The sequence below is a fragment of the Colletotrichum tamarilloi genome (genome assembly GCF_030869305.1).
Source record: "Colletotrichum tamarilloi strain Tom-12 chromosome Unknown Scaffold_1.1, whole genome shotgun sequence".
NCBI classification, from domain to species: domain Eukaryota; kingdom Fungi; phylum Ascomycota; class Sordariomycetes; order Glomerellales; family Glomerellaceae; genus Colletotrichum; species Colletotrichum tamarilloi.
The window spans coordinates 19,569-43,178 of record NW_026849384.1 but is presented as its reverse complement, the minus strand read 5'-3'; the positions used below and the strand labels follow the sequence as shown (position 1 = coordinate 43,178).

The 23,610-nt window shown below is 52.7% G+C and overlaps 9 protein-coding genes across 9 annotated transcripts; 2 read left to right on the top strand and 7 right to left on the bottom strand.

The window, feature by feature from the left end:
* Positions 1 to 1,271: 1,271 nt before the first annotated feature.
* On the top strand, positions 1,272 to 1,754 carry CTAM01_00017 (uncharacterized protein; the record flags this gene model as incomplete). Its single annotated transcript, XM_060516071.1, has 1 exon — positions 1,272 to 1,754. One exon carries the CDS (start codon positions 1,272 to 1,274, stop codon positions 1,752 to 1,754), a length of 483 nt encoding a protein of 160 aa, XP_060388697.1.
* Positions 1,755 to 3,635: 1,881 nt separating this feature from the next.
* CTAM01_00016 (uncharacterized protein) lies at positions 3,636 to 4,208 on the bottom strand (the record flags this gene model as incomplete). Its single annotated transcript, XM_060516070.1, has 1 exon — positions 3,636 to 4,208. One exon carries the CDS (start codon positions 4,206 to 4,208, stop codon positions 3,636 to 3,638), a length of 573 nt encoding a protein of 190 aa, XP_060388696.1.
* Positions 4,209 to 5,092: 884 nt separating this feature from the next.
* Positions 5,093 to 5,564, bottom strand: CTAM01_00015 (uncharacterized protein; the record flags this gene model as incomplete). The annotated part of the gene is made up of 2 exons (XM_060516069.1): positions 5,093 to 5,122; positions 5,181 to 5,564. 2 exons carry the CDS (start codon positions 5,562 to 5,564, stop codon positions 5,093 to 5,095), a joined length of 414 nt encoding a protein of 137 aa, XP_060388695.1.
* A 3,387-nt stretch (positions 5,565 to 8,951) lies between these two features.
* On the bottom strand, positions 8,952 to 9,212 carry CTAM01_00014 (uncharacterized protein; the record flags this gene model as incomplete). Its single annotated transcript, XM_060516068.1, has 1 exon — positions 8,952 to 9,212. A coding segment is annotated over one exon (261 nt), but the record flags the coding sequence as incomplete, so codon positions are not given.
* Positions 9,213 to 12,305: 3,093 nt separating this feature from the next.
* CTAM01_00013 (splicing factor 3B subunit 1) lies at positions 12,306 to 15,956 on the bottom strand (the record flags this gene model as incomplete). The annotated part of the gene is made up of 1 exon (XM_060516067.1): positions 12,306 to 15,956. One exon carries the CDS (start codon positions 15,954 to 15,956, stop codon positions 12,306 to 12,308), a length of 3,651 nt encoding a protein of 1,216 aa, XP_060388693.1.
* Positions 15,957 to 16,469: 513 nt separating this feature from the next.
* CTAM01_00012 (8-oxoguanine DNA-glycosylase) lies at positions 16,470 to 17,792 on the bottom strand (the record flags this gene model as incomplete). The annotated part of the gene is made up of 3 exons (XM_060516066.1): positions 16,470 to 17,228; positions 17,281 to 17,617; positions 17,674 to 17,792. The coding sequence occupies 3 exons, from the start codon at positions 17,790 to 17,792 to the stop codon at positions 16,470 to 16,472; spliced, it is 1,215 nt and encodes a 404-aa protein (XP_060388692.1).
* Positions 17,793 to 18,225: 433 nt separating this feature from the next.
* On the top strand, positions 18,226 to 18,789 carry CTAM01_00011 (U6 snRNA-associated Sm-like protein LSm2; the record flags this gene model as incomplete). The annotated part of the gene is made up of 4 exons (XM_060516065.1): positions 18,226 to 18,239; positions 18,347 to 18,494; positions 18,593 to 18,695; positions 18,758 to 18,789. 4 exons carry the CDS (start codon positions 18,226 to 18,228, stop codon positions 18,787 to 18,789), a joined length of 297 nt encoding a protein of 98 aa, XP_060388691.1.
* A 306-nt stretch (positions 18,790 to 19,095) lies between these two features.
* CTAM01_00010 (DNA repair metallo-beta-lactamase) lies at positions 19,096 to 21,747 on the bottom strand (the record flags this gene model as incomplete). The annotated part of the gene is made up of 1 exon (XM_060516064.1): positions 19,096 to 21,747. One exon carries the CDS (start codon positions 21,745 to 21,747, stop codon positions 19,096 to 19,098), a length of 2,652 nt encoding a protein of 883 aa, XP_060388690.1.
* A 591-nt stretch (positions 21,748 to 22,338) lies between these two features.
* On the bottom strand, positions 22,339 to 22,851 carry CTAM01_00009 (uncharacterized protein; the record flags this gene model as incomplete). The annotated part of the gene is made up of 1 exon (XM_060516063.1): positions 22,339 to 22,851. The coding sequence occupies one exon, from the start codon at positions 22,849 to 22,851 to the stop codon at positions 22,339 to 22,341; it is 513 nt and encodes a 170-aa protein (XP_060388689.1).
* Positions 22,852 to 23,610: the final 759 nt, after the last annotated feature.

Genomic DNA, 23,610 nt, shown 5'->3' with positions numbered 1-23,610 from the left:
TGCAAAGTACCTACACTACGTATCTCGAAATCAAAATTGCCAGCAGAAAGAAGCGTCAACTTTTGGGTCTGATACGTACCTGCAAGATTCGGAAGAAAGTCACACGGCCAGGAAGTGGGAAGCTGCACTTGCACTGCACGCCAGGATCTGTTCTGTCCTGCCCCATCCCACATGTACAACCAATCCCTTTGCTTTCCACGCCCATTATTGCATGCTGCGTACTGTACTATGTAGAGTACGGAGCACTTCATACCTGGAAGGGGGAGGGGGGAAGATGACAAGGGACCTGCTACAAGATGAGAGCGGGCGGTCTTGAATGAGAGGGTGCTGCTGGAACCACATCGCAACCGTGGGTTTGGGCAGCAAGAATGCATGGTCAAAGACAGAAGGGTTCGACATTGTCGTCATATCATGGCATCTCTGTTACGATGACGGCCCATGCCTGTAACCCATCATCATTCAACGCAACAAAGACACATGTGTGTTGCCGAGCAAAACAGAAAAGTGCTTTTGACCGTGTGGGCTCGGCGGGAACAACCAGCCTTACTGTTCCTGTGGGAATGTCAATTCCGGCAATAAGTGACAGACAAGCCACTGAGCCTCATATTAACATGGTGGCAGTCGCGCGTACGAAGCCGCATTCAATGTCATCGAGTCAACCAACCCGGTGCTACCAACCACGAAACAAGCAAACGGTATATACGTACAGCTCCGATAAGCTGCCGCCATAGCTACTGTTAATTCAAGTCAAGTGCTTGGCTCTTCCATCGTATGCGTTTCTCATATGATCCGCTCCCAAGGAACCGATCTCTGGTTGATGAATTGCACGTTGTTTTTCCAATGGCTTGCATGCAAACATGAGCCTGGATTCTTGATGACGAACTTTGTTCGCTCTCTAATATGAAGAAACACCTTCCGTGATGGATGTACGGAAATCGCGTCAATGATGACATTTCCCGTGGCTGCATCTAGGACACACAGAATATCCATACTGTTACATGTATGACGCGGGTGCCAGCTTACTCGTCTGGGATGAGGCAGTGAACCTCCCAAAGGTGGCTACGGTTCATGTGGCCTTGGGTATCCGTATCTGCCTGTGTCGAGTATGACGGGGGTTGACGGAGGTAAACCGCATGGGGGGTGGTAGTGTCGTCTGTGAGGCCAGTGGATTTTGACTGACGTAGCGTGCCTCTTTTAATCCTTTCCATAATCAGGATTATTTCCTTCTCGTGTTTGAGTTACGGCATGCTGGACGACGAGGACGAGAAACCATGATCTGGCAGCATTGGTTGGTCGGCCATCCAGCCGGCCAGGCATTGCTTGTCAGCATCCAAACGGCCCAGCAATTACATCAACGATCCGGGGTACCCTCGATCAACGCTGCCCCTCATCCATCCTACAATGGCGCAAGTGGAGATGTTGCCCTTTCTCCAGACGTTTCCCAGCGCACCACATGTCATCGTCTGCCTCGCGCAGATTTAGCTATTGCCCGTGGAAGAATAACCCAAAAGATCTCTTTTCTTCACGTGTTGAGCAGGAAAAGTGTCCGTCTCGCCGTGTCTGCAGGGTACCGTCCTCCACCCGAAGCTGCCGTTAAGGCCCCCATTGCTCTCCACACCAAGAATCTTTCATCTCTCAGGAAAATTCCATACCCAACTTGGACAGCATCCACCATGGGCTATTGCGAAGATGGAGATGCTTGGCAATATTTGAAGGTCTGGAAGGCTCTCTTTATAAATATCACCAAGAAATGATGGGTCGCAAACGCCTTCCGGACAAAAAAGTATGCTCAACATGTCGATGTATACTCCGTACACTCCCCCTGACTCTCAGTTTGTCGGTGTCCCTTACAACAAACATGGGATACGGAGATCGAGGCACACTCTGGAGTGTAAACACTCAAGGCCTGGCAGCAATGTCTCGCGGCTTCCCGGATCTTCGATGCCTGAGGTCCGAGTGAGGGTTGGCATTGCCTAGGAATATGTCCTCTATCCCCAATGCGATGCATAGCAGGGGCTGGCAGGATTAGCGTAGGTGTCCGCAGAGAGAGAGAGGGCAAAAAGTGAAAGCAAAAAAAAAGGAAAACAGAGGAACTCGGTACTTGATTGCACCAGAGACAAGATCCACACAATCTGCAAGGATATACAGGGGAGATGATCCACCGTTCCTTTTCAGGGAGATGACGGGTGATGGGAGTGGCGCCGCACTAGCAGCTTTTCCGCTGCAGCCAGACAACGACCGCTGCCTCTGCAAGTGCCACACACCAACACTTTGACGCCCTTGAATTCAACCGCTCTATTCTCACGATTCGCTCTTTGCCCATGGCCGGTGTCGCGACGCTAGCTAGGACTCTGAGAGTGCGGAACGTTCCTGCAACCCCGGTTGTTTCTCCGCCTCCCTAGCAGAGACCGGGGCAAACGGGATATTGAAGAGCGGTCACGAAGTGCCCATTGCCCGCAACAGACTAATCTCTGACACAATCCCCTAGTGTCATCTAATCGTGCTTAGTGCGCAAGCTGGACCCTGATGAGCATTTTGCCTCCTTGATTGCAACGGTTCAAGGCAGCCAATCATCATTGGCCTCTGTTTCAAAGACATGCCGAATTGAGATTCCTGTGTCAACAGCAACACTTCAAGTAACCTCCACGTTCTGAAGAGGCTTAGAAGCTAAGCAGAGGCTGCGCTGGCACGATGGTTGGCGCTTCGACGACTTCTTCGCGGCAATCAAAAGCGGCCCGATATCAGTTCAGAGGCGCGTGTCCATGTACTAGTGGAATCACCGTGGAACTGCCCAAAACTTTCGTGTGAGCTTCCATCTCGTGGCAAGGTCCGAAGACAAGAAGAAGTGGCAAATAACATCTGCCGTGATAGCCCAATAGAGATGGCTTCATTTGGCCCCCATCCAAAAACGGATTCCCTGGAGCCGATAACAAGAACCCATCTTCTTAATAACGGATAATTCTTTTTGAATTCTTCTGGATCACGACCCGGGTCCCTAGGGCCTAGGAGATGGCAGGTGGGGTCCTCAGCTCAAAGGCCATCTGTCGGCTGAAGACCCTGGCAGCCTGGGCAGAGCCAGGCCTGAAGTGTAAAGTTCTCTTCGGCAATAAAATCCCCGGACGATAGTCTCCAGTGTGTAGAGTTCCGCAGATGATCGGCCAGGAACAACCCTGCCTGATGGAACGCCGGTTTAGGAGACTGGCCCAATAAACCTTTCAGCAACAGCCGACAGACAAGGAATTGTTGGATGAGGATGAGCCGTCTTTGGAGGACTCAACAGCCTTTGCTGGGTCAACTCTGCAGGTCCTTTCCCGAAGAAGATGATCAGATGGTGGTGTTTTCGGAATGAGCGAAATGGGATATGCGGAACATGGAGAGTTGCGACAAGGTTCTCGAGATTGCCCCCAGCGTTCATCTCAAATCAAAGCCTCACTATGCCCTATTCGAAAGGATGGCAATTGGCGGTAACCTCGAAAGAGACAGTTGAAACACGCTAGACATGGGAGGTCCATGCCCAAAATGTTGATAGCAGCAACGTTAAGGTCGCCGATGAGCCCGGGGACCCAGGTGAGTGAACAGACTTCGAAGTCTGAGAACGTGCCAACCAGCCAACGTAGCGGAGACTGACAAGCACCTCAGGCGCTGATCCAGCAGTTTTTGAAATGGCTTCGTCGATGGAGTGGGATCTCGACATGATGATTTCTTGTCGTTGAGAGTGGGACATGCTGGTTGGGAAAAGCTTCCATGGCAGGCAACCCGACGAGACCCGGCTCCATCAGCTCAAGGGGAGCGAACGCGTCCTCTCCACATGCAGAACCCGATGGTAGGTGGCGACGACAGCCGGCTATCCATCCGTACTCCGTACACGAGAAAGCCGCGCTCGTCCCTTGACCGAGCAATGAGTCTATTGGAAAACGGCGCGACGGCTCGGTGAGCCACGGGATGATTAAGCCTGGCCCCCAAAGCTTCTGGCAGTCAACGGCATTGAGTAGGGCCGAACGCACAGGAGAATTCATGGAGCCGTCAATGAGGTGCAGTTGAGCGTGGAGTGCCACCTGATCCAGATACCCGAGATGATGACGGCGCCGATCACCGCCCAGAGTCCGGCGGCGGAACGGCACCTGACTGATCTTCTCTCCCAAAACAACGACAGGGTCGCATTGAAGGAAACATTCTCTGTCGGCCGGAATCTGTAGGCAATCTGTCATATTACCGTCCAAGCGGATGAGCGGGCTGCGGGCGGCCGGGCTTGTGCGGAATCAGAGTGGATGTTTGCAACCTGCCAAAGTCGGTGATGGTCAATAGTGAGGGCACGACCCACAGCGCCTCGGGTGCAACGTTGGTGGTGGATTAAAGTTCGAGAGGGAAAAAATGCAATGTCGAGGACGGGGTTGAATAGGGTTGCCTAGTGTAAGGCCAGGTGGGATTCGACGATAATGGATGGCAGTGCAGGCACATCGCGGCAGCTGAGTACGAGAAACTCATCAAAAGCACCCTTGGCGATAGTTGTTATGAAAGGAGTGCGTCTATGTAAAGGGGTGCGCATTGGCTGCCGTCTGAGTGTGCACTGCGAGCGAGAGCGGAGGAGACGGGAGAGCATAGCGATCAAGCAGCCTACCCCTTGCTGATTGAATTGACCAGGGAATGTCTCAGAATCGACATGGATTCCCCAAAGGCGGGTCTTCTTGTCTCTCCAAAGCAATCAAGCAATCCAGAGAGACTCCAGACAGCTCCCTTGGCATTGAACTGTATGGAGACGCTATACTGGAATTGACAGTAGCGCATTGTATCATCCTAGCTCTTCTGCAGCCCACAGCGGGGAACGTCGATCATGACCGTTTTCTGTTGTCCTGCAGACGGCCCAGCCGTGCCAGCCTCACTTTGTCAAGGTTCCTGTGCCTGGGGTGCCTGAAGCGCAGAGTACCATCGTGTTGTTTCTTGTCTCTGGGCTCCTAGAGTTGATCGAGGAGGCTTAATTAGAGCGAGGAAGAGCCGTGAGGCGCGCCAGTGGTGAGAAATGGTAATAGAAACATGACAGGATGCGCGCTGGCCGTTGGCCGCTTGGTCGTTTCTCTTGTTCCCCAAGGCTCGATTATCTAGGGTCCGGGACGGCAGCGAAGCCCTAGCTGAAGATTTTAGCGGCTAGGCGTGTCCTGCGTGCTGCTACACTACAGACATACCTGTGGGGGGAGGAGGGAGGCCTTGCATATCCGTACGGATACTGCTGTTGTTATTGAGAAATGAGGTGCTGTTGGTGACTTGATGTTGCTGCTCGAAGCCATGCAATTCGATAACCATGTGAACAGGCATTGATTTGGATTTCTATGTGGGGCCATCAGAGCGTCGTCGCCAGATAGATGGCCAGCAGTGGGTTGGCACATGGTTTCTCGAAGTCGAAATTTCCTGTTCTCGCATTTTGCGGGTGTGCGGTTGCATTGGAAATAATGGAGCAGCCATTTTGACGATGCTAAGCGGCATCTGTCTGAGAGCCAGCGTGTCCAGGATGCGCAGGATGCGAGATGGAGCCGCTGAACTACCAGCACTCTCTCGCGCTCAGGTATCATGTAAGGTTTTTTTTTGTAGTGTTGGAAGCCGGCTCGAAATAGCTATGGAAGGCCGGGGAGAGATGGAGCGATTGATCCCGTCCCATCCTGTCATGTCTCTCTCGTGTTCGGCGGTGTGCTACCCGTGGTCCGTTCCTGAAAAAAGGGGGGAAAGGCAAAACCGAGAGGCCTTCAGACGTGTTGTAGTCAACGTCGGAAGCTCGGTTGTATGTTGTGTGAGCTTCTCAGCTTCTGAAGATGGTGGAGCGAATGACAGGTGACGCGCGTATCCTGTTGCAGACGACTTGTGGCTGACAGCCAAACGCCCTGAGCAACGCCTACCGAGACGGGACGAACGTCTCCCTGGCAGCATCGGAATGTTCGTGTTGATCCCGTAGCTCCAGTTTAATGCCATGGAAGGACATGGCCGTAAGAGCAGAGGGAAAGGCCAAAGCCCAAATGCCATGGCAGAGGCCAAAGAGGCAGGGCCGCGAGCCATGTAGCTGCATCTTCTAATGGCGGGATTGCTGGAGCCGGCAAGCCTTGTGCCAGCACGCGAGTAACGGTGCGAATCGGTCAGGACAAGAACAGAATAGCATGGAGCTACTAGGCGGCGGCGTCATGCTGAGGTCAAGGCGATGTGGACTGACTAGCGCCGAGAAAGGGGATAGTTCGAAGGAAATGTCCACCTTGGTCAAAGCCGCGAACGAGGAACTTCGGAGGGGAACAAGAAAGTGAAGTCAGCGCTGGACAGCATCGACGATGAAGTACATGGTGAGCGTGTGGATGCCATCATTGCTCAGACTTGTTGTGGATGGAACTCGAAAGGCAGGGTATTGTTGACAGGACATAGTCATGTAATCTTGATCCGATGTGGTCGACTCGCGCTGAGGGGTGAGGGTTTGGGTTTGACCTGGTAGGAGACAGACGTTGGCGTTAAGAAAGGCAAATGTGGTCTTTCGCTTTCTCAGTGGTGAGGTTGGATGACATGAGGTCAGTGTTGTCAAAATCGGACGGATGTTGTCGAGATGATTCCTAATTAATTACCTAAGGTAAGGTAAGGCGCGAGAGGAAGGCGAGGCTTCCGGGCGGCTGCCCTGAACAGTTGTGCACTCATTCCAGTCGGGTGATTTCATTCTCAATTGCTTCCTTCCTTACCGTGAAATCAGGGCAGCTATATTCTATTCTGAAGGCAGGTATCCGTACCTACCTTACTGTGTAGGCAAAGCATTGAATAAGGCACGCTTCTTCCCTTGGTACCAGACATCTGACACCTCTTAGCGTACATACACATTTGATGTCGAGGCAGGTGTATGCGTACGGAGCTCTCGGTACTCGGTAGGGCTGGCTGTGCTTGCCGCATCTTCACGCCCCCAAACATGGGGGAAACCGAGCGTGGAAGGGGCATCGTGGGATATGTTTCGAAACACTCAATGACGTAAACGCCCCTTGCGAGCCTGCTTTCGCCTACCTCTTATTCCGAAACAGCAAGAGGTCACCTTGCGATCTTTCCCCTTTTCCCAATTAATTATCTACCGTGCTACATCACCCTTTCAACCTTCCACCGATTCCACCTTCCGTCTGATATGTGCACAGGCAGGCACGTAGGTATGCATACCTACTTAGGTCATCTCCATGTAAGGTACCTACAAAAGTAACAAAAGTACGGATACCCCCCTCTTTCTCACCTTGAGTAAAATGGAAAGCAGGATGCATACCGAATAGGAACGCCCCAGCTTGTGTACCGCGAGTTTATTAACTTTTCTTTCCCCGGAATTGTTTCGTCCCAGCAATTCAGATCATCCCCGTAACAACTTTTCGACTGTCATTTGAGAGATATCGACCGAAACGCACTTCCGCCTTCACATTTGCATTTGCGGATGCACCGGCCTGCGCAGCCAGCCCCGTGCCCGGCGTTATCGCACACAGCTGTTGCGGTTTGCCACTCTGATTTTCCGGGTCGGTCCTTGAGGATGAGGCTTTCCAGACACAAATTTGATTCGGACAAGGCCTTCCCAATACAACGACGCGCAACCCCCGCGCCAACGCTCCCTCCATACCTTCCTTGTCCACACTCATCCTCCCTTACAGATGCTTCAGATCTGGGATTCAGCAGGAAACTCACAATATCCTGCCATCCCTCTCGTCCTTGCTATACAGATACCTCCGTGCCTCCATAGCTGTCAGGTGCTGTTCGAGTCACTCTCAACACCACTCAACAGTCATGGCCTGCCAAGCTTGACTTACTCGCTCAGTCATGGAGACGGCACAGTTGCTCCGTCATCTTCCCTGCAACTTGCAAGCTTGCGAGAACTTACTCCGTCGTTCCGAACGTCCCCCGGCGCCAAACCGTTTGCTAGTGGAATGCGCTGACCAAAGTATTCCAATGCGCCAACCTGCACCTTGCGCAGCCCTGCGCTTTTGGCGCAAACTTTGTTCCCAGAAGTGCCTGCTGAGCATTTGCATATGCACTAATCAGCAATCCCGCGGTAAATCCGCCGCTGCCTTCACCGAACTTGAATGGTCACGGAGCACGCTGGCGGCCTGCCTGCCAGTGCAGCAGTGCCTGCTTCTTGCGGCTTGGTAAATAAAATGGGGTGGAGCAGTCTGGGGAAGCTTTCGGGCGATGTTGAATCCTCGTGGGAGAAGGGACGACAGTACGATGACAACGATGATCTATGACGATCATGGAGATCTCGCACATGAGACGACACGAGGACGATGTCGATATGATTTAGGGACGAAACGCCAGCTAACGATATGTCTTCTTCTGTGCTGTCGAACACGGTCGAAACCATGCTGTTGCTTGTGAGCATGCCCATTCTCGGATAGGTCCTGAAAACCGCCACTTCCCCCCTCCCCTCTCCCTTGGATCGAAAGTTCACAACGGCGCGTCGGCACTACGACCTCAGTATCTGTATCTGTGACGACTCTTTTCTAATCAGATGAGACATGGCGCAGTGGTCTGGTTGAATGCGTACCGCATACCTTAAACACGCCTTGCCTTCCATTCCCTTGGTCTAGTGCTTCGATAGAGGCGGCATGTAAATGAGGCAAGATTGTCTAGGGAATCCGAGTCTCATCGGCTTTCCGCTGTGGCTGTCTCGAACATGTCTTTCCATATAGAGTCCCGCTATGCCCGCCTCAAGATTCGCCCATTCCTCCTGCAAAGAGCCCCTGTCCTGCCAGTGAATTTGGCCGAGCTCACCGAGACAGTGCTTACTGTTTTAGTCTCGGTCGTTATCCACGTTATCTAGAGATGAAGACGGCGCCGCGGGACTTGAAAAAATTCCCGGGGGTGAAATGTCGATCGTTGCTTAAGAGGAATACCAATATGGAGTTTGGGGGACTGAAGTGTACACTAGGAACGCCTCAAGTCAGCCCAGACTATGGCCGTCTAGCCTCAACTCAGTTTACCCAGTTGACGCAGGCGCGCAGATCCCCCGCAGTGTCCCTTTGCGCGAGAGGCAACGCTGACGCCGTCGCGACCGTTTCCTTTGCCAGTGAGGCTTGAGAACACACGTAGACGCGGTCTGGAGAAAAAGGAAGCAAAGATGGGGCGCCTTTTGGTAGTGAGCCGAGTGTGAGACGGCGCGGATGTCCGCAAACCGCTGGACGAAAACAACGGAATGTCTCAGGAGCCAGGAAAGCCGCTCGCTTGTGCGGATTACACTGCGTTGTGGGCACTTTCGGGGGTTTGCATATCCGAGCAAGAGCAAGCCCACGGCAGAGACCAAGAACCGTAATTCACTTTCCGATATCGCCTCTTGCAGTCGCAGCGCCACCAGGCCTAGCGACTTTACACAGCGAACCGGTTGCGATGGGGTTGGCGAACTCAGGAATTGAGGCTCTTTGCACTCGAAACGAGACCTTGATCCCGTTTCCCTCCATATTTTACACTACAACATTCGACAATCTACCCGCGTTGGCTCACCTGAATCTCGCATTTTTCGACAGGAGGGGTTTTCATTCCCCACGGGAACTGTACCATACAGCGAAGGGGAAGGGGGGAGGGAACAGAAGAACAACAAGCTAATAAAGGGCAGCGTGGTACCGACAGCAACATCAGGAGCGCAACCCGCAGCCTGCCAGCCCACCGCCAACCGAGCGTGCCAACCGACCAACCAAACCAGCCCTGCCCCTGAGTGAGTTGCATTCCGTCGACATCTCAAACAACACAAAAGAGGGGAGAAGGGGACGGCGATATGCTGCCCCCTGACCCACAAGATAGGTACGGTGGTACTGCTGATCGCGGCGTCGACGACAATGACAGACGGCGACGACACTTGAATCTTGACTTACGATATTGACGTGAGAGCGCCAGGGACTTGCAACTTTTTTCCTTTAAGGTGGGAAGCTTGAATAAGTGGTTCATTTTGCTAACCGAACAAGGTATCCTTTCGCCCGGCTGTTCCTGCGGCACGGAGCCAAGCTCTCCCCCGTACGGAGGTGGGAAAGGATCATGTCTGTAAAACTTTTCTCCTCTTCCTTTCGACTAATGTGTGGGATGCTTATTTTTAACCATCCGCCGACGCAATGAGGAACACGTGAGCTGTGCCTGACGGTAGCAAGGCCATCCATCCATCTAATCCATTCGCTGGGCGGAAGTGGAAAGGCAGATGAATCGGCGTTTTCGAAATCCTCTTCAACCTCTGGGTAAACTTGTATCGGGGCCATCCTTGGACGACATGTATACTAGGACACAGTTCTATTTTTTTAACGTCCTGCTGCTTGGATCAAGCTGGACACCGGGGGAATCGGGGATGATGATGTGGTTCAGACTTCTTAGTTCAGACCTTTTCAACGGGGCTGCAGAGTTTCCCCAGTTTAGGAGAGTTGTTGTGATAATACGTTTGTGCTATATGCAATGCGTTTGAGGACGCAAGGCGGCCGATGGGCCCGAGGCTGACTGGTTCTTTGAATCGCGCGGCGGGGGTCGGGTAAAAGTTCACGATGACTTCCCATCCCCAGACTCCCAGTGGGCTCACGGAGGTCTATCACAGGAGACATTTTCCGAAAAACAGGTTGCCTCCTTTCTGTTTTCTCCAGTGCCTTTCCCCGTTCATCAATCTCTCTCCCACTCCCGTGGCCGCGGGACTACAAGCGGGGGGTCCGGGTTTCCCGATATACAATGCTCGGATTTGAACATGACTAGAATACACAGTATTGTACCAAAACATGACTTATACGCAATCAAGGCTCAAGAGCACACCCCCTTTCGCCCCACCAGCTCTCCGCTATACACCAGATGACCCGGGAAGACTGCATTTGGAGATTGTTGATTTTTGAGTGTAAATGTGGTTCCTCTTCTTCTTTGTGAGCTCCGTATAATATGCGGAATACAATTGTAGCTAGGCAAGACGAGGCTGAATCGTGTGTCAAGCTTTCAAGCTTCTTCCCCCTTCCCCCTTCTGGGGCGGCAGGCCCCAAGCTTCTTTCTCTTCTTCTTCTCGTCGCCCCCGCAATACCGGCGAGCGGTGGATTGGGTGAGTTGAGGGGGTGTGGATGATAGATGTTGGTCCTTGCTTTGCATTGCGCCCGTTTCCCAATATCTGAATATAGGATAGTAAGTAGTCACTTACGGATAGACGCCTTGGCTGCTGGCACTTGCTCTCCGAGTCCCCTAATGCCTCTTTGACTCCCGCTGCCGGCGTGCCGAGACTGGGGTGGTTTGGACAACATTCATTTCGAGGGAAAGGTAAAGGATGTGAATAGGGCAAGGTCAGGTATATTCGTACATTATCAACACGCCACGTCTTGTCATGAAGGCACACTCAACACGGGCGGGTCAGAACATATAGTTTAGCATACCGTACGGATCCCACATCATAGGGGCTCCATACACACGGATGGGATAGTAAACATGCGTCCATCCTCCGCGTACAAACTCTCTGCCTCATTTGCCTCAGCCGGCCGGGGGTCGGTGCTCAACAAAGTATCTAGCTACGAAGCAGTCGCCGAAAAACTCTGTATCTAGAGAAGATCGTTCACCGCTTACTATAACCCTATTCATTCCGTGCCTGACAGAAGCCGCAGAGTTCTCTCACAGAGTGGGAACAAGAATCCCCGTCACCTTCAGACCGGTAACCCGTGAGACGTGAAAAGCTTCACGGAGACAGCCGTTCGAGCGAGATACAGCCCACCCCATTTGCACCCCGCCGTCCGGAAGCCCCGAGTCATATTACAGCGAACGGACGAGCACGTTTCTCCAGTTCAGGGTCACCCGGGGGGGCTTCTGCGGGCACAGCGAGATGAGAAAGCATGTAGAAGAAAAAAGGAGGGAATTATTACTGGTATCCCAAGTTCTCAACAACAAAAATCAAAATGGAGCTTTCATCGTGGAGTTTTAATTCTGCCCATTAAGATCAAATAACGCCGCTGATTTGTTTTTTGGCTGCTCTGAATGCTCCACCAAATGAAGAAGAAAAAAAAAACAAGAAAAGTCTACACGATGCGAGTATTATGACTCAAGTACAATGGCTGCCTACCCTGCGCCCGTCGAACACGCGCTACAAGTCTCTTGCTCTTCTTCTGCTTCTTCCTTCTTCCTTCCCCTAAGCCCGGATCAGAGCCTCACCCCCGCGGCCCGTCCGTTCGCTCGCTCGCTCTCGGAACACACTCCCCTAGAGCCTGTGCGGGCCCGGAAAAAAAAGAACACATCCCTTCTTGGATATCGTAGAAGAAAATCAAACCCTGGAAACCCGTTGAACCTTATGCCCCGCTTGCCTCTGATATCCCTCCCTTCCCGTGTTCTTCCTAAACTTAGAGCATGATTGCAAGCTCTGACCTGTCAACCTTTTCCTCGTCCAGGTTGGGATAGTATGGTACCATGGCATCGGCACCCTGGACGTACGCGTCGTTGTACAGCCGCCAATAAGGCTGCCGTACCTTGCGCGCAGGATGGAACAGGCCTGCCCATACATAGTTGAGAACGACGCCAGGGCCAACCGCCATGCGGATGGCTTCGATGGCCTCGATGATACGGTCAATGACGTGAGGACTCGTTTCGAAGAGGTTGGGATATAGGAGGTTGAGAAGATGAACCATTGCGTCCTCGCATCCAAGGCCGACAACGCCAAGCGCGATATGCTTGACGACAGATGCGGCCGTCTGTCGATGGACTTGGTCGCGGTCGATGAGAGCATCCTCGAGCAGAGGGGTGACAGCATAGACGTAGTCCTTGGCCATCTCGCCAATGTACTCAAATAGGAAAGAGAGGGATTTGAGCACACCGTTTTGTACGTTGAGCTCGGGAACGCGGTACTCGTTCATGAGGGCGGGAAGAACAGTGAAGGGGGCGCAAGTCTCAGCAACGATACCAATGGCAACAGCTGTGTTGACACGGGACTGACGCTCCTGCACGCGAAGATTGTTCAGCAGCGTGGCGAGCACATCCTGGGGACCGATGGCCTTAGCGATGAAACCAAAAGTGTTGTTGGCGGCACGACGGATGCCCTTCTTGTGTGCCTTCAGCATGTCGAGGAGCTCGAAGCAGATACGCATCCACTCGCGGGCGTTCACACTCTCGGGGCCGCGATCGGCGATACGACCGACCAGGTCGATGGTGTTTTCTTGGACCTTTTCGTGTCGGTTGCGCAGGATAGGGGTGAGTCTTGGCAGCAAGTCCTTGATAGGAGGTTGCATCTGTGTAATACCGACAACCGTGACGATCGACCTCAGAGCTCCCAAGATGGAACCAAGAACCTCGGGGTACTCCTCACCCAGGTATTCATAAAGGACGATACCCAGCTTGCCCATCAAAGCGTCCTCTCCGCATTGCTTCATGACCATAGCAATGCGTGAGATGAGGTCGGCTGCTTGCTGCCGTACTGTTGCTGACTTGTTGTTCAATCGCCAGAGGATGGTACTGACGATCTGGGGCAGGTATGGCTTGCAGCGCGATCCCAGGGCGTTGACGACGGAGCCGAAACCGTTGAGCATGACAATGTCTTCCACGCTCTGTTCCTGGAACGAGTGTAGGATACCATCGATCAAGCGCTCCTCAAGACGCTCGCCGATGTCTGCTGCGCCCAAACTAGCGACAATCTTCTCCACTGTCTCGACAGTCATTTTCCTGTAGGCCTCACTCTCGTCCTTGAGGTTCACTACGATTCGTTCCAGGATTTCGCTGACGCCGACCTTTTGGCCAATATCGACGGTGGTTTCGACAACCTGTCTGTAGTTGCGCTTGTCCAAAGCCATTCTCCTCACCCAGAAGCTCTTGAAAAACTCGTCCAGGACATGCTCTTTAAGGTAGCCTGCGGTAACACCATCAGTACCAGCGCACTGAGACACAACCTTCAGGACAACCTTCTTCATCTCCTCGTCTGGGGAAGAAAACTCGCGAAGGAGAATCTCCATAATCTGACTGGTATAGTAATTGGCATATTCCTCATCCATGAGCGGGATGATGAAACCGACGGCCTTGAGGAAACCAGCCAAACCCTTGCCTCTTTGCTTGCGAGCTCCAGTCCACAGCGGGTTGAGGATATCGTCGAAGCTCTCAATACCGTAGGGGTTTGAAGCTTCGGCAAGCGCGGCAATAGCCAAGCTGGTGACTGTCCTGACCTTGGTCTGCTCGTCGTTCAGGTTGGGCCCGATGCAGTCGACCAAGCCCTTGAGGTGCGGAAGGACGGCGCAGCCCATTAGGATAGGAATTTGCTGCACAATCTTGACACCAGTATGGCGGGCTTGCCATGACTTCTTGCTGCGACACACTGCCCGAAGGAAAGGCAGCAGGGCCGGAATACCGAGGGCGGACGCCACAACGGCGAAAGCTCTTGCGGTGGTGTTTCGCACGTACTCGTCGACATGGTCGATGTCTGGTCTCATCGTGCTGATCATGGTGGCCAGACCAGCCGCTTTACTGAGGTTGGAAATGATCTCACGACCTTCGACTCTGGCGTAGTAGTCTTGATCGATGAGCAGCGGCTCGATAACGACCAAAATCTTGTGCACATATGGCCGCACCAAGTCATCGAGCTTGTAGAGAATACGATCGATGACCTTGACAAGCAAATGACGCTCCTGGTCTTCCAAAGTCTTCTCCATGAGCAGGGGAAGAATCTGGTCGAAGAGCGGACCGGCTCCAAACTGCCTGGCATTGTCGGTGAGCTGTCTCAGAGCAGTTTTACGCATTGGTGGAGTACCATTCTTGACTTTCAAGAGCAGCCTCATGATCTTCCTCTCCTTCATTTCGTCCACGCTCAAGCTGTTCTCGTCAGAACCATCGGTCAGCTTACCGAAGTACGCCATATCCTCGGCCTTGAAGAACTGCAGGTCACCAATGCCGGGAATTTCTGCCGGCACAGGCTTTCCGCTCAATCTAACGGCGTCAGGGTCCTGCATCATGAACCCAGTCTGCGGTGCTGGCGTAGCCATGAGCTTATGAGCAGGCGCGCGAATGGGAGCGTATCCTGGCGGTGGCTCGAGAATCTTGTATCCCTGTTCCTCGCCGGGGAGAAGCGCGTCCAACTCTTCGTCACTGATGGGCGCGTTGCGTCCTGAGATATCGGTACCGAAAGTCGTAGGCAAGGCTGCGCTTCCCGCCTGTGACGGGTGCATTGGCGTGGCGAGACCCTGGTTACCCATTGGAGTGGCCGAAGGGGCCTGATCCCACCTTGACCGTTTCTTTGGTGCATCTGCAGGCTCCAGAGAGGGGGCCTGGTCCCAACGCGAGCGCTTCGACTTGGCGGGCTCAGATGGCTGAGCAGCTTCCTCGTCAGCTGTCGTGGTCGCGACATCCCACCTTTTCTTGCGCTTCCTTCCAGAAGAGACAGCATCGGCAGAGCCAGCTTCCGCGTTTTCCTTATCGTCGTCCCTCAGAGTCGCTGAGGCGATGTTGCCGTCTTCCTCGGGACCCCTCGCGGCCTTGGCCTGGATCTCCCTTGCAACGCGTTCCTCCTCTCTTTCAAGCTCTCTCCGCTGCATGATCTCGCGGTAGCTATCGCCGTTTTTGTTGTCTCCGTTGGCGAAGGCATCGGTTCGGGAAGGGGAGAGACCGCGATCGAATCGGCGCTTCTGGTAGTCTGTCTCGCGATCGGTAATCCTGTTGCTCTTCTCGCCCCGGCCAGCCAAGGGGTCATCCTCTTCGACGCCATCGCCGCGTGCAAACTCGTCAATCATTTCACGCGATGCCGTGTACTGGCCGACGAGACGGCGCGTGTTGTCGGTGCCTTCCATCTCGTCGTCATCGTCATCGCCGGCCGGGATGGACGTGTTGTATCCGGCAAACTTGTCGACGCCATTTCGATCGTACAGATCGGTGTCGAAGCTATCGGTGAGTTTCTGCTTGGTGCCAGCGTCGGCACGTTGATTGTTCGGGTCGAAAGTGGTCGAACCCTTCTTCGCAGCGGCGGCAGCGTTGCGCTCCGCCTGGAGCTTCCGGACAGTCTCGAAGTCTGCGTCGGACATTTTGAATTATGGGCAGGGTTGCTTCATGTCACTTGAAGATGCAAGTGGGCGATCGACGATGGCGGCGCGCATCAGTAATGGTCGTTGTGTTGCTGATGAGGCTGAAGGGGGTAGCAGCAAATGGCCGGGTCGCAGGAGAGTTTGCAATCTGCGCAGGCAAAAGCTTTGCTGTCGGCGACGCCACCAGAATTTGGGCGCCCGAATTTTAGCCGAGAACGCCAAGGCTGGGAGCTTCTGCACCTCAACCTAGGAGCATTCGCGACTGATGAACAACAAAGAAAACAATATCAATATTATTGTTCCATGGCTTTCACCCGCAGAAGATCAGGTAGAAGCTGTCTAAGAATTTCAGGTAGTTCCACCTACATGTCACAGTAAATCAATGCTGTAACGCTTTGTCTACTGTGTACGCGCTTCAAGACATGGCCGGGGATGCGAAGCTAGTGAGTAGACAACTTGGCAGGATGTCGCTCATGTTGTGCATGACGAGGTCATATTACTAAGGTAGAGGTATCAGCTCGTCTTTCGAGCCTGCGATCGTGTCCTCCTCCGCTTCGGCGATGATTCTAGCAGGGCAGTGTCGGGCACCTCATGCTCAACCTCAACCTTGACCTTTGTCTTCACAACCTTACGTTTCTGACCCAAAATGGGCGTTTCTTGATCAACGGTTACCTCCTTCTTCACCCTCACCGTCTGGTCCTCCTCCTTCTTCACTGTTCGCTCAGAAAAGGTCTTGAGGTCCGCCGTGAAGAGCACAGAGTGCGCCCAGCCCGCATACTTGCCCCAGAGCTCCCTAAAATGATTTCCCACGGCATCGTACATCGCCTTGTTGAACGTCTTGGTCTTGGTCTTGCCGAACTTGTAGTCTCTCTGGGCAATCTGCCAGACGTGTGTGTCCACCGGCACGGCCTCACCCCAACCCAGGCCCATCAGACAGACACAATCGGCCACCTTGGGGCCTACGCCCGATAATTGGAGCAGCTGTTCATGTGCCTCTTTGTATGTACACTGTGGCAGCTTGCATACCTCGGCCGTTTTGATGTAGCATGGGTTCTCTGGGTTGGTAAGACTCTCGAACCATCCCTTTGGCCTGTCATTGACCACAATGGAAGCCGTCTGCGCGATATACTTTGCGCGATAGCCAAAACCAAGCTCCCTCAGATGCGCCTCTACTGAGCTTCCCGTCAAAGCCTCGGGTGTTGGGAAATCGTGGAATGTTTCGTCCCCAATCTTGCCGATCAGTGGGCCGTAATGTAGACACAGCTTGTGAACCTGTCCAAGTATGAGTGCTGGATTTCTTCCTCCACTTTGCAGCAGTTCTTACCATTTGTGATATCCTGGCGATATTGTTGTTGCTACTGCAGATAAAGCATATCAAAGCCTCCCATGGGTCTTGGCTCAGCATACGAACACCTCCGAACTCTGGGGCCCTCTTGCGAAAGTTGGGATCCGCTTTCGACCATTCCTCGTACAGAGACTTGAGGTCCAACTTGAGGCTCAGATAATGCCGTAGTAACTCCTCTGTGTCATCTTCACTAGCTTCGCTGTCAAAACTTGGAGGGGTGAGCGGATATGTTGGTTTCGTAGGCCAAGTGACCTTGTAATGCAGGTGAGTTGGATCTTGCTTTAATGACACGATTCGACCATACAACGTGCAGCACCTGGATGAAATCTTAGCGGAATTGAATCATTATGCAAAGAGCTCAATGTGACTGACCACATGTCATTGACTTTACGCCATCGGAAGGACTGGCCACATCGAAGAGTCGTGTCAATGCATAGCTCAGCTACACTAAGCGGCAGTTTCCGCCATTCAGTCACCCTGACCACAGACATAACTTTCTTGTATTCAGAGAACAAGCTTTTCGTGAGGGTCACCTAAGCGAATGACAGTGACTCTAGAAGATGCCAAGTCTTGGATCAGAAAGAGGACAGAAAACCAGATTAATAGATATGAAGGTGTGTGAGTTACATGAAATTGAATAAAAGTCGCCGCTGAGGCTGATCACTTTGTGAGTTCTTCCCCTGAACGGACTGGCCGATTCAGTGGCCAGTTGCCACCACAGAACTGGCTCTAGCGGAAGCCGTCAGCCACAGGGGCTAAGCCACATCACAGTGTGATCCATGATGAAGCCCAACACTGAGATAGCCGTGCACACTGTACCGAAACACAGTACGCAAGCCCCCACACCTCTTCGCACTCAATCAAGAGCATCACGACCTTACTGAGCGGCGCATCACACCTCAGCATCCAGTTCAACCGCCCACCATGCTCTTCTTCAGGTAAGTTTCGAAACTCACTCGGGGAACGCGATATTCACAGGCTTTCAAGCCCAGAGTTGCGCCCCGCGCATGCTGGATGATGCAGTCACTGACGTTACGCCCACTAGTTTCTTCAAGACGCTCATCGACCACGAGGTCACCGTCGAGCTCAAGAACGACATCCAGATCCGCGGCATCCTCAAGAGCGTCGATCAGTACCTCAACATCAAGTTGGAAGAAATCTCTGTCGTTGAGGAGCTCAAGTACCCGCATCTGGTCCGTCAGCCGCCTGCCCCCCCTTGCACCAAGGCTCTCACGCATCCTTATTAGGCTGAGGAGCCAGCCTTGAGAATGTCGCTAACGAAAATATGTAGAGCTCTGTCAAGAATGTCTTCATCCGCGGCTCCGTCGTTCGTTATGTTCACTTGCCCGCTGGCTCAGTAGACGTGCCCCTTCTGGAGGACGCGACGCGCAGAGGTGAGTCTTGCGTTTCCATCACGTTCATCGCAGGTATGGGGATAGCGCTAACGCCATCACAGAGGCTGCTGCCCAGGCCGCAAAGGCGAAATAGGCTATTAGCGGAAGGGTCCAAGGTTTCAGAATGACGCATATTAATCATGGCGATATGGCCGGGGCACTGAAAAGGCCGGTCCTCGCATGCGGTGGAATGAAGGCCAAAACCTCACAACTAGGTACACGTGCTCAACGATATTCTTGGCGTCTGGCAAGACCTGGTGTGGCAGCGCCTCATGGAGTATGAATAGAGGCGATATGATATCCAGACAGAGATCTACGAAACAAATCAAATGTTCAACGGAAGTTGCGCCCGACCGCATTGTACTCATTATTCATTATGCTATTCTGATGAAGCAAGCAATCACCACCAGACGCCTCCTCCACGGCTATCTTTGCCGTTCCACAGCGCAACTTCTTTACCCTCGGCCTCTTCGCCTTCGAGAGGATGCACGAGTCCGCCCTTTCTCCTCTCAGACAACCATTTATCAATCCAGCCCTTCATCCTTTTCCTCGATACTTCGCTGCCGACATTGACCGTGGGTACTACCTTATCGATGCGCAGGGACATCACGAACATGGTCAGCTCCCGGAAGCTGCTATGCTCACTGTATGGCACACCAAAACACATGGCTTCTTTCGTGCTGCCGCGTTGCGCGATGAAATCCTTTGCCCCAAACCGAGGCCGCCAGGCCTTGCCTTGAAGAATCTGTGTCATCGGAATCGTGCCAGGTTGAGTGCTAGCTGTCACCGCCTTGCTAGCGCCTTGTGGACGGTAGTTCCAGCCTGAAGGTCGAAATCCTACGATACGACTGAAATGCGGCTTGTACCCGTTGAGATATTCTTGTAGTGTCTCGGCGCGGATTTCCATCAGCATTTGCATGTGAACCTGAGCTTCATGCGGATTATCCGTCATAAGTGCCGTCAGCTCTGGGTCTCCAAGTTTGGACACAATGCGGATCTTCGACTTGGACGCAAATATCTTGCTTCCCAGAGCTTGGGCAATAGCTTTGCAAATCCGCTCCTTACCAATCGAGTAGGTACCGCAAATAACAAGGAGACGTTCCTTTGGAGCATTTTTCTTCTTCGCCTTTGCAGTGGCGTCGTCCGCACTTGTCTTCGTGAAGAACTTGCTGACCGTCTCCGTGCCAGCCTCTCTGTTGATCTTGTCCCATGTGTTGTCTTCTGACGTCTGGTCTGGAGCAAGTGACTTGCACATATCTGCGCATGCCTTTATTACGTCGTTCTGAGGCGGGAAAGAATAGCGGGGGTTGAGGTAGGTCGTGTCCAAGTAACAAACATCAATCTTTTGCTGCTTGAGTTTGCCTGATACCGAATCTTGTATGTCCGGCTTGAGTAGAGGATGGGCAACCTGAGCTGGACAGGCTCTGAAGTCGCCACAATGCAAGATTCTTTGCTTTCTCGCATTTGGACCCTTTCCCATTGTCTTCTCAAACAGAAATAGGGAGCTGCCGGGACAGTGGTTGGCAGGGATCATAGTCACCGTCACACCCTCGGTGCCCGGGACCTCCTCCGTCTGATTGAACTCCAGAGCAATGACCCACTTAGCAGCGACTCGTAATTGCATCTTGACCAGGTCTCCGGTGACTTTGCTGCAGTATATTGGGCCGTGCGTCCAGGTGGAAGTCAAGCCGATATAGTGATCGCTGTGAAAATGGCTCAAGAAATAGGCATTGCATCCCTTGACCGCACCATACCTGAAGGCATCTACGCAGATGTAGAAACCAGGCATTATCTTGTAAAATGGACAGGTCCGTTGATATGCGGGCTTTCCACGCGATGAATGCTCTGCGGCAGCGGCGCCGGCCCACGCAGCATCTTCAGCATGGCCAGACATCAATTTGGTGAAGGCAGAAGTCGACTTGTTTTGGACTTCGCTCAGCTTGAATGGGTTGGCTTGGCCCTCTCGTGGTACTGCTGTGCGCGCAAGTCGTTTGTTTACTTCAGGGGGTTCAAGGATTGGCGGTCTGGCGACTTCATCTTTGACTTTCTTGGTCTCCTTGGGTTGGGGTAGTGGAATTAGGTTGCCATCGAGGCAGGCGTTCACATGTCGTGTTGCTTCGTCAGGTGTGATACCGGCAAGTGTGCCGTCGCAAATAGGACAGTTGGCCACCATGGCATCGCTAGGCCGTACAGGATCGGCTAATTCGTCGCAAGAATAGTCGCCCGTATCTGCAGCCTCGGCTTCTGCTTCCAAACGGGCTTGTTCCTCCATGAACTGCATCATGCGGTATTCTTCGCCGCCGAAATCTTCGTCGTTGGGGAAATCGTCTAGGTCACCAAAGTCGTCAACATTTGCAAATTCGGCGTCGATCGAGTCCTCAACCTTCAATGGCGGTGGCGGGCAGCTCGTTTCCGTCGCTGGCGGTTTTGCCTCTTCTTCTTCCTCCTTTAGCTGAACCAACGGCGTAGAAACATTATCTTGCTTCATTGCTGGAGACGTCACGTCGTCCTCCGACTTGACCGGTGGGACGATGGGCGGTCGACTGCGAATAGCACCGATGAGACTTGATTTCCGAGCTGTAGGGACCTTTTCTTCTTCTTCTTCTTCACTGTCAGATTCGTCGAGAAAGGGGCCTTTCCGCTTAGTGGCCACCTTCTTAGAAGGCCTCTCTGTGGGTGATGAGGGTGGTGGTTCGGACACCACAGGGCTGTTGGAATCTCTTGCGGCTGACTGTTCCCCTTCGTTATTCTCGGGCTCTTGGCTTAGCCGCCGCTTCTTGTTTGGCGCCTCAACCTCATTAAACCTCGCCTCCTCCTCCCATGGTTCGGCATCATATATCTCTGGTACCTCATCATCTTCCTTTTGGGGAACAACGAGCTTTTCGTGGCCATCGATAAACAACGTCTGCTCGGGCTTTTCGGCCTTCTGAAAGAAACTCAGAATGCTAGCATTGGGTTTCCCTGCAGGCTTCTTCGAAGGAGGCAACCTGGTTAACGGTTTTTTGGGAGTCGTCGTAGGCCTCTTCCGCGCTGCCGTTGATGGAGAGCCCATTTTGCCACAAATGCCCAGTGAAGGGTTGCTCTTCTCGAGAAGTACAAATTGTCGAGGGTTCTGATGTTGCGAGTACTGTCGAGACCGCCATCTACACTTGCATTGTGCTACACAAGTCGAAGGGGCGAAATCTGGACAAGGGGCGAAGTGTCAAAAAGTAATGACGTTGGGTCTAGGACTGACTAAAACACGAAAATCGCGGGGTCTTTTGGAGTGCGTCGCGAAGTCACGTGCTCTTTCCGAAATATTAAAGTGCCTGGTCTTAGCTCCGGTATAGAGATATTCTTGGAAACGTATAAGGCGACAACCATTCCTGAGCACGATGTTCTTGTGAAAAGAATGTCTCGCAGTCTTGATTATGGATAAGGCGTTTTATCTTTATTCACAAGCCAAGTGCGATGATATCTGCTTGATTTAGCCGAGTCCTCTTTCGTCCTGTTCCCCAGTCTTCCCATGTAGCTTTACCCAAAGCCATGCATCTCCATCCCAGTCCGAGCTTCGTACAAGCATGCGAAAGCCCATCCTTAGTTGAGTGCGAAGGCCTCACCAGTACTTTGTAGCATAAACAATGATTTCCACATCGCTGGGGCCTCAGTTGATGGCCCGACGGCTGCTACGCATGAGCTCCCAGTGGAAGAGCACCTTGATGTACGCCTGGCGTACCGTATAGGCGGTGATAGAAGTGATGATAGCCGCCAACGCCACACCGGTGCTCTGTACATTCGCTCCCCCATCGAGCTGATGCTGTCGCCAAAGCCGAAACAGGTGGGCCTCGACGGCAAATAGGCTGAACTGCATACAGAGGTAGGAGAAGGTGCCGAATCTTGCGACGTTGCGTGGTAGTTGATACCGGCGGCAGAAGCTGGTCCACCTCTTCTTGTGGATGATGTAGGGAATCTCGGTCGCATAGATGATGATGTGGCGAGCAAAGAGTATCATGAAGTAGCGAAGCGTCAAGGTCGTTGTGCCTCCAACGATGACGGAACGGAGAGCCAAGACCACGATGAGGGCGGTGATAATGTCACGACCGACGGTGATGTACACAAGCATTGTCGCCAGGAGATGCGGGTCATCAATCTCATACTGCTGGTTGAAATATTCCATGGCGAAGACTCTGATGCGTATGCCAGTGTCGATAGTGGCACGCGCTCTCAAAACACCGGGTGGCTGTGTTTCTCTTTTCTGAATGGAAAGGAAGCTGGGCGTGTCTGTCCTGCTGCGCGTCTAGTTTGTTTAAAAGATACTGAGGATAATGAAACAGTCCTAGCAAGACTCATCGATGACGTTGTTGATGGGTTGTTGCGGTTGGCTGTTTACCTCAGCTATAGTCCGAGAGAAAGAACATGTGCGAGGAAGAAAAGGCAGCTCAAAAGGAAACCAAGGTGGAAAGAGAGTATTGATGTTGAGCCTACGTAGGCTAAATATTTGTCGATATCCCCCTTGCACACCGTCCTGGATATTGGAGCCAGTATGGTTATTGGTGAGGATGGCCAGCTCAAAGGGAGCGAATCATCATGGGCTGAGAGTCAATTGTACTCCTTGTGATGACGGCGTCCCCGGGAAGTCTCTTGATCAGACTTGCGTGTTTCTAGCTCGAGCCCTTTCACTCGAACGCATAGCTTATTGAACCCCTTGTGATGGCTGAGTACCTGTATCTTCGGTTGAGAGTCAAATAAGCCTCTCCTTGTAAGATGAGAAAGCATGTATTGGTGTTGTAAGATCAAGCTTCATTGTTCCACGCGAAATGATTCGGAAACACTCGTTTCTTGATTTTCAGCGGTTTCTTGGACAAAAATCATAGCCTGTTCAAATATATAGTCTTACTCTTCACAATTTCAATCCGAACGAGGGTTACTGTACATT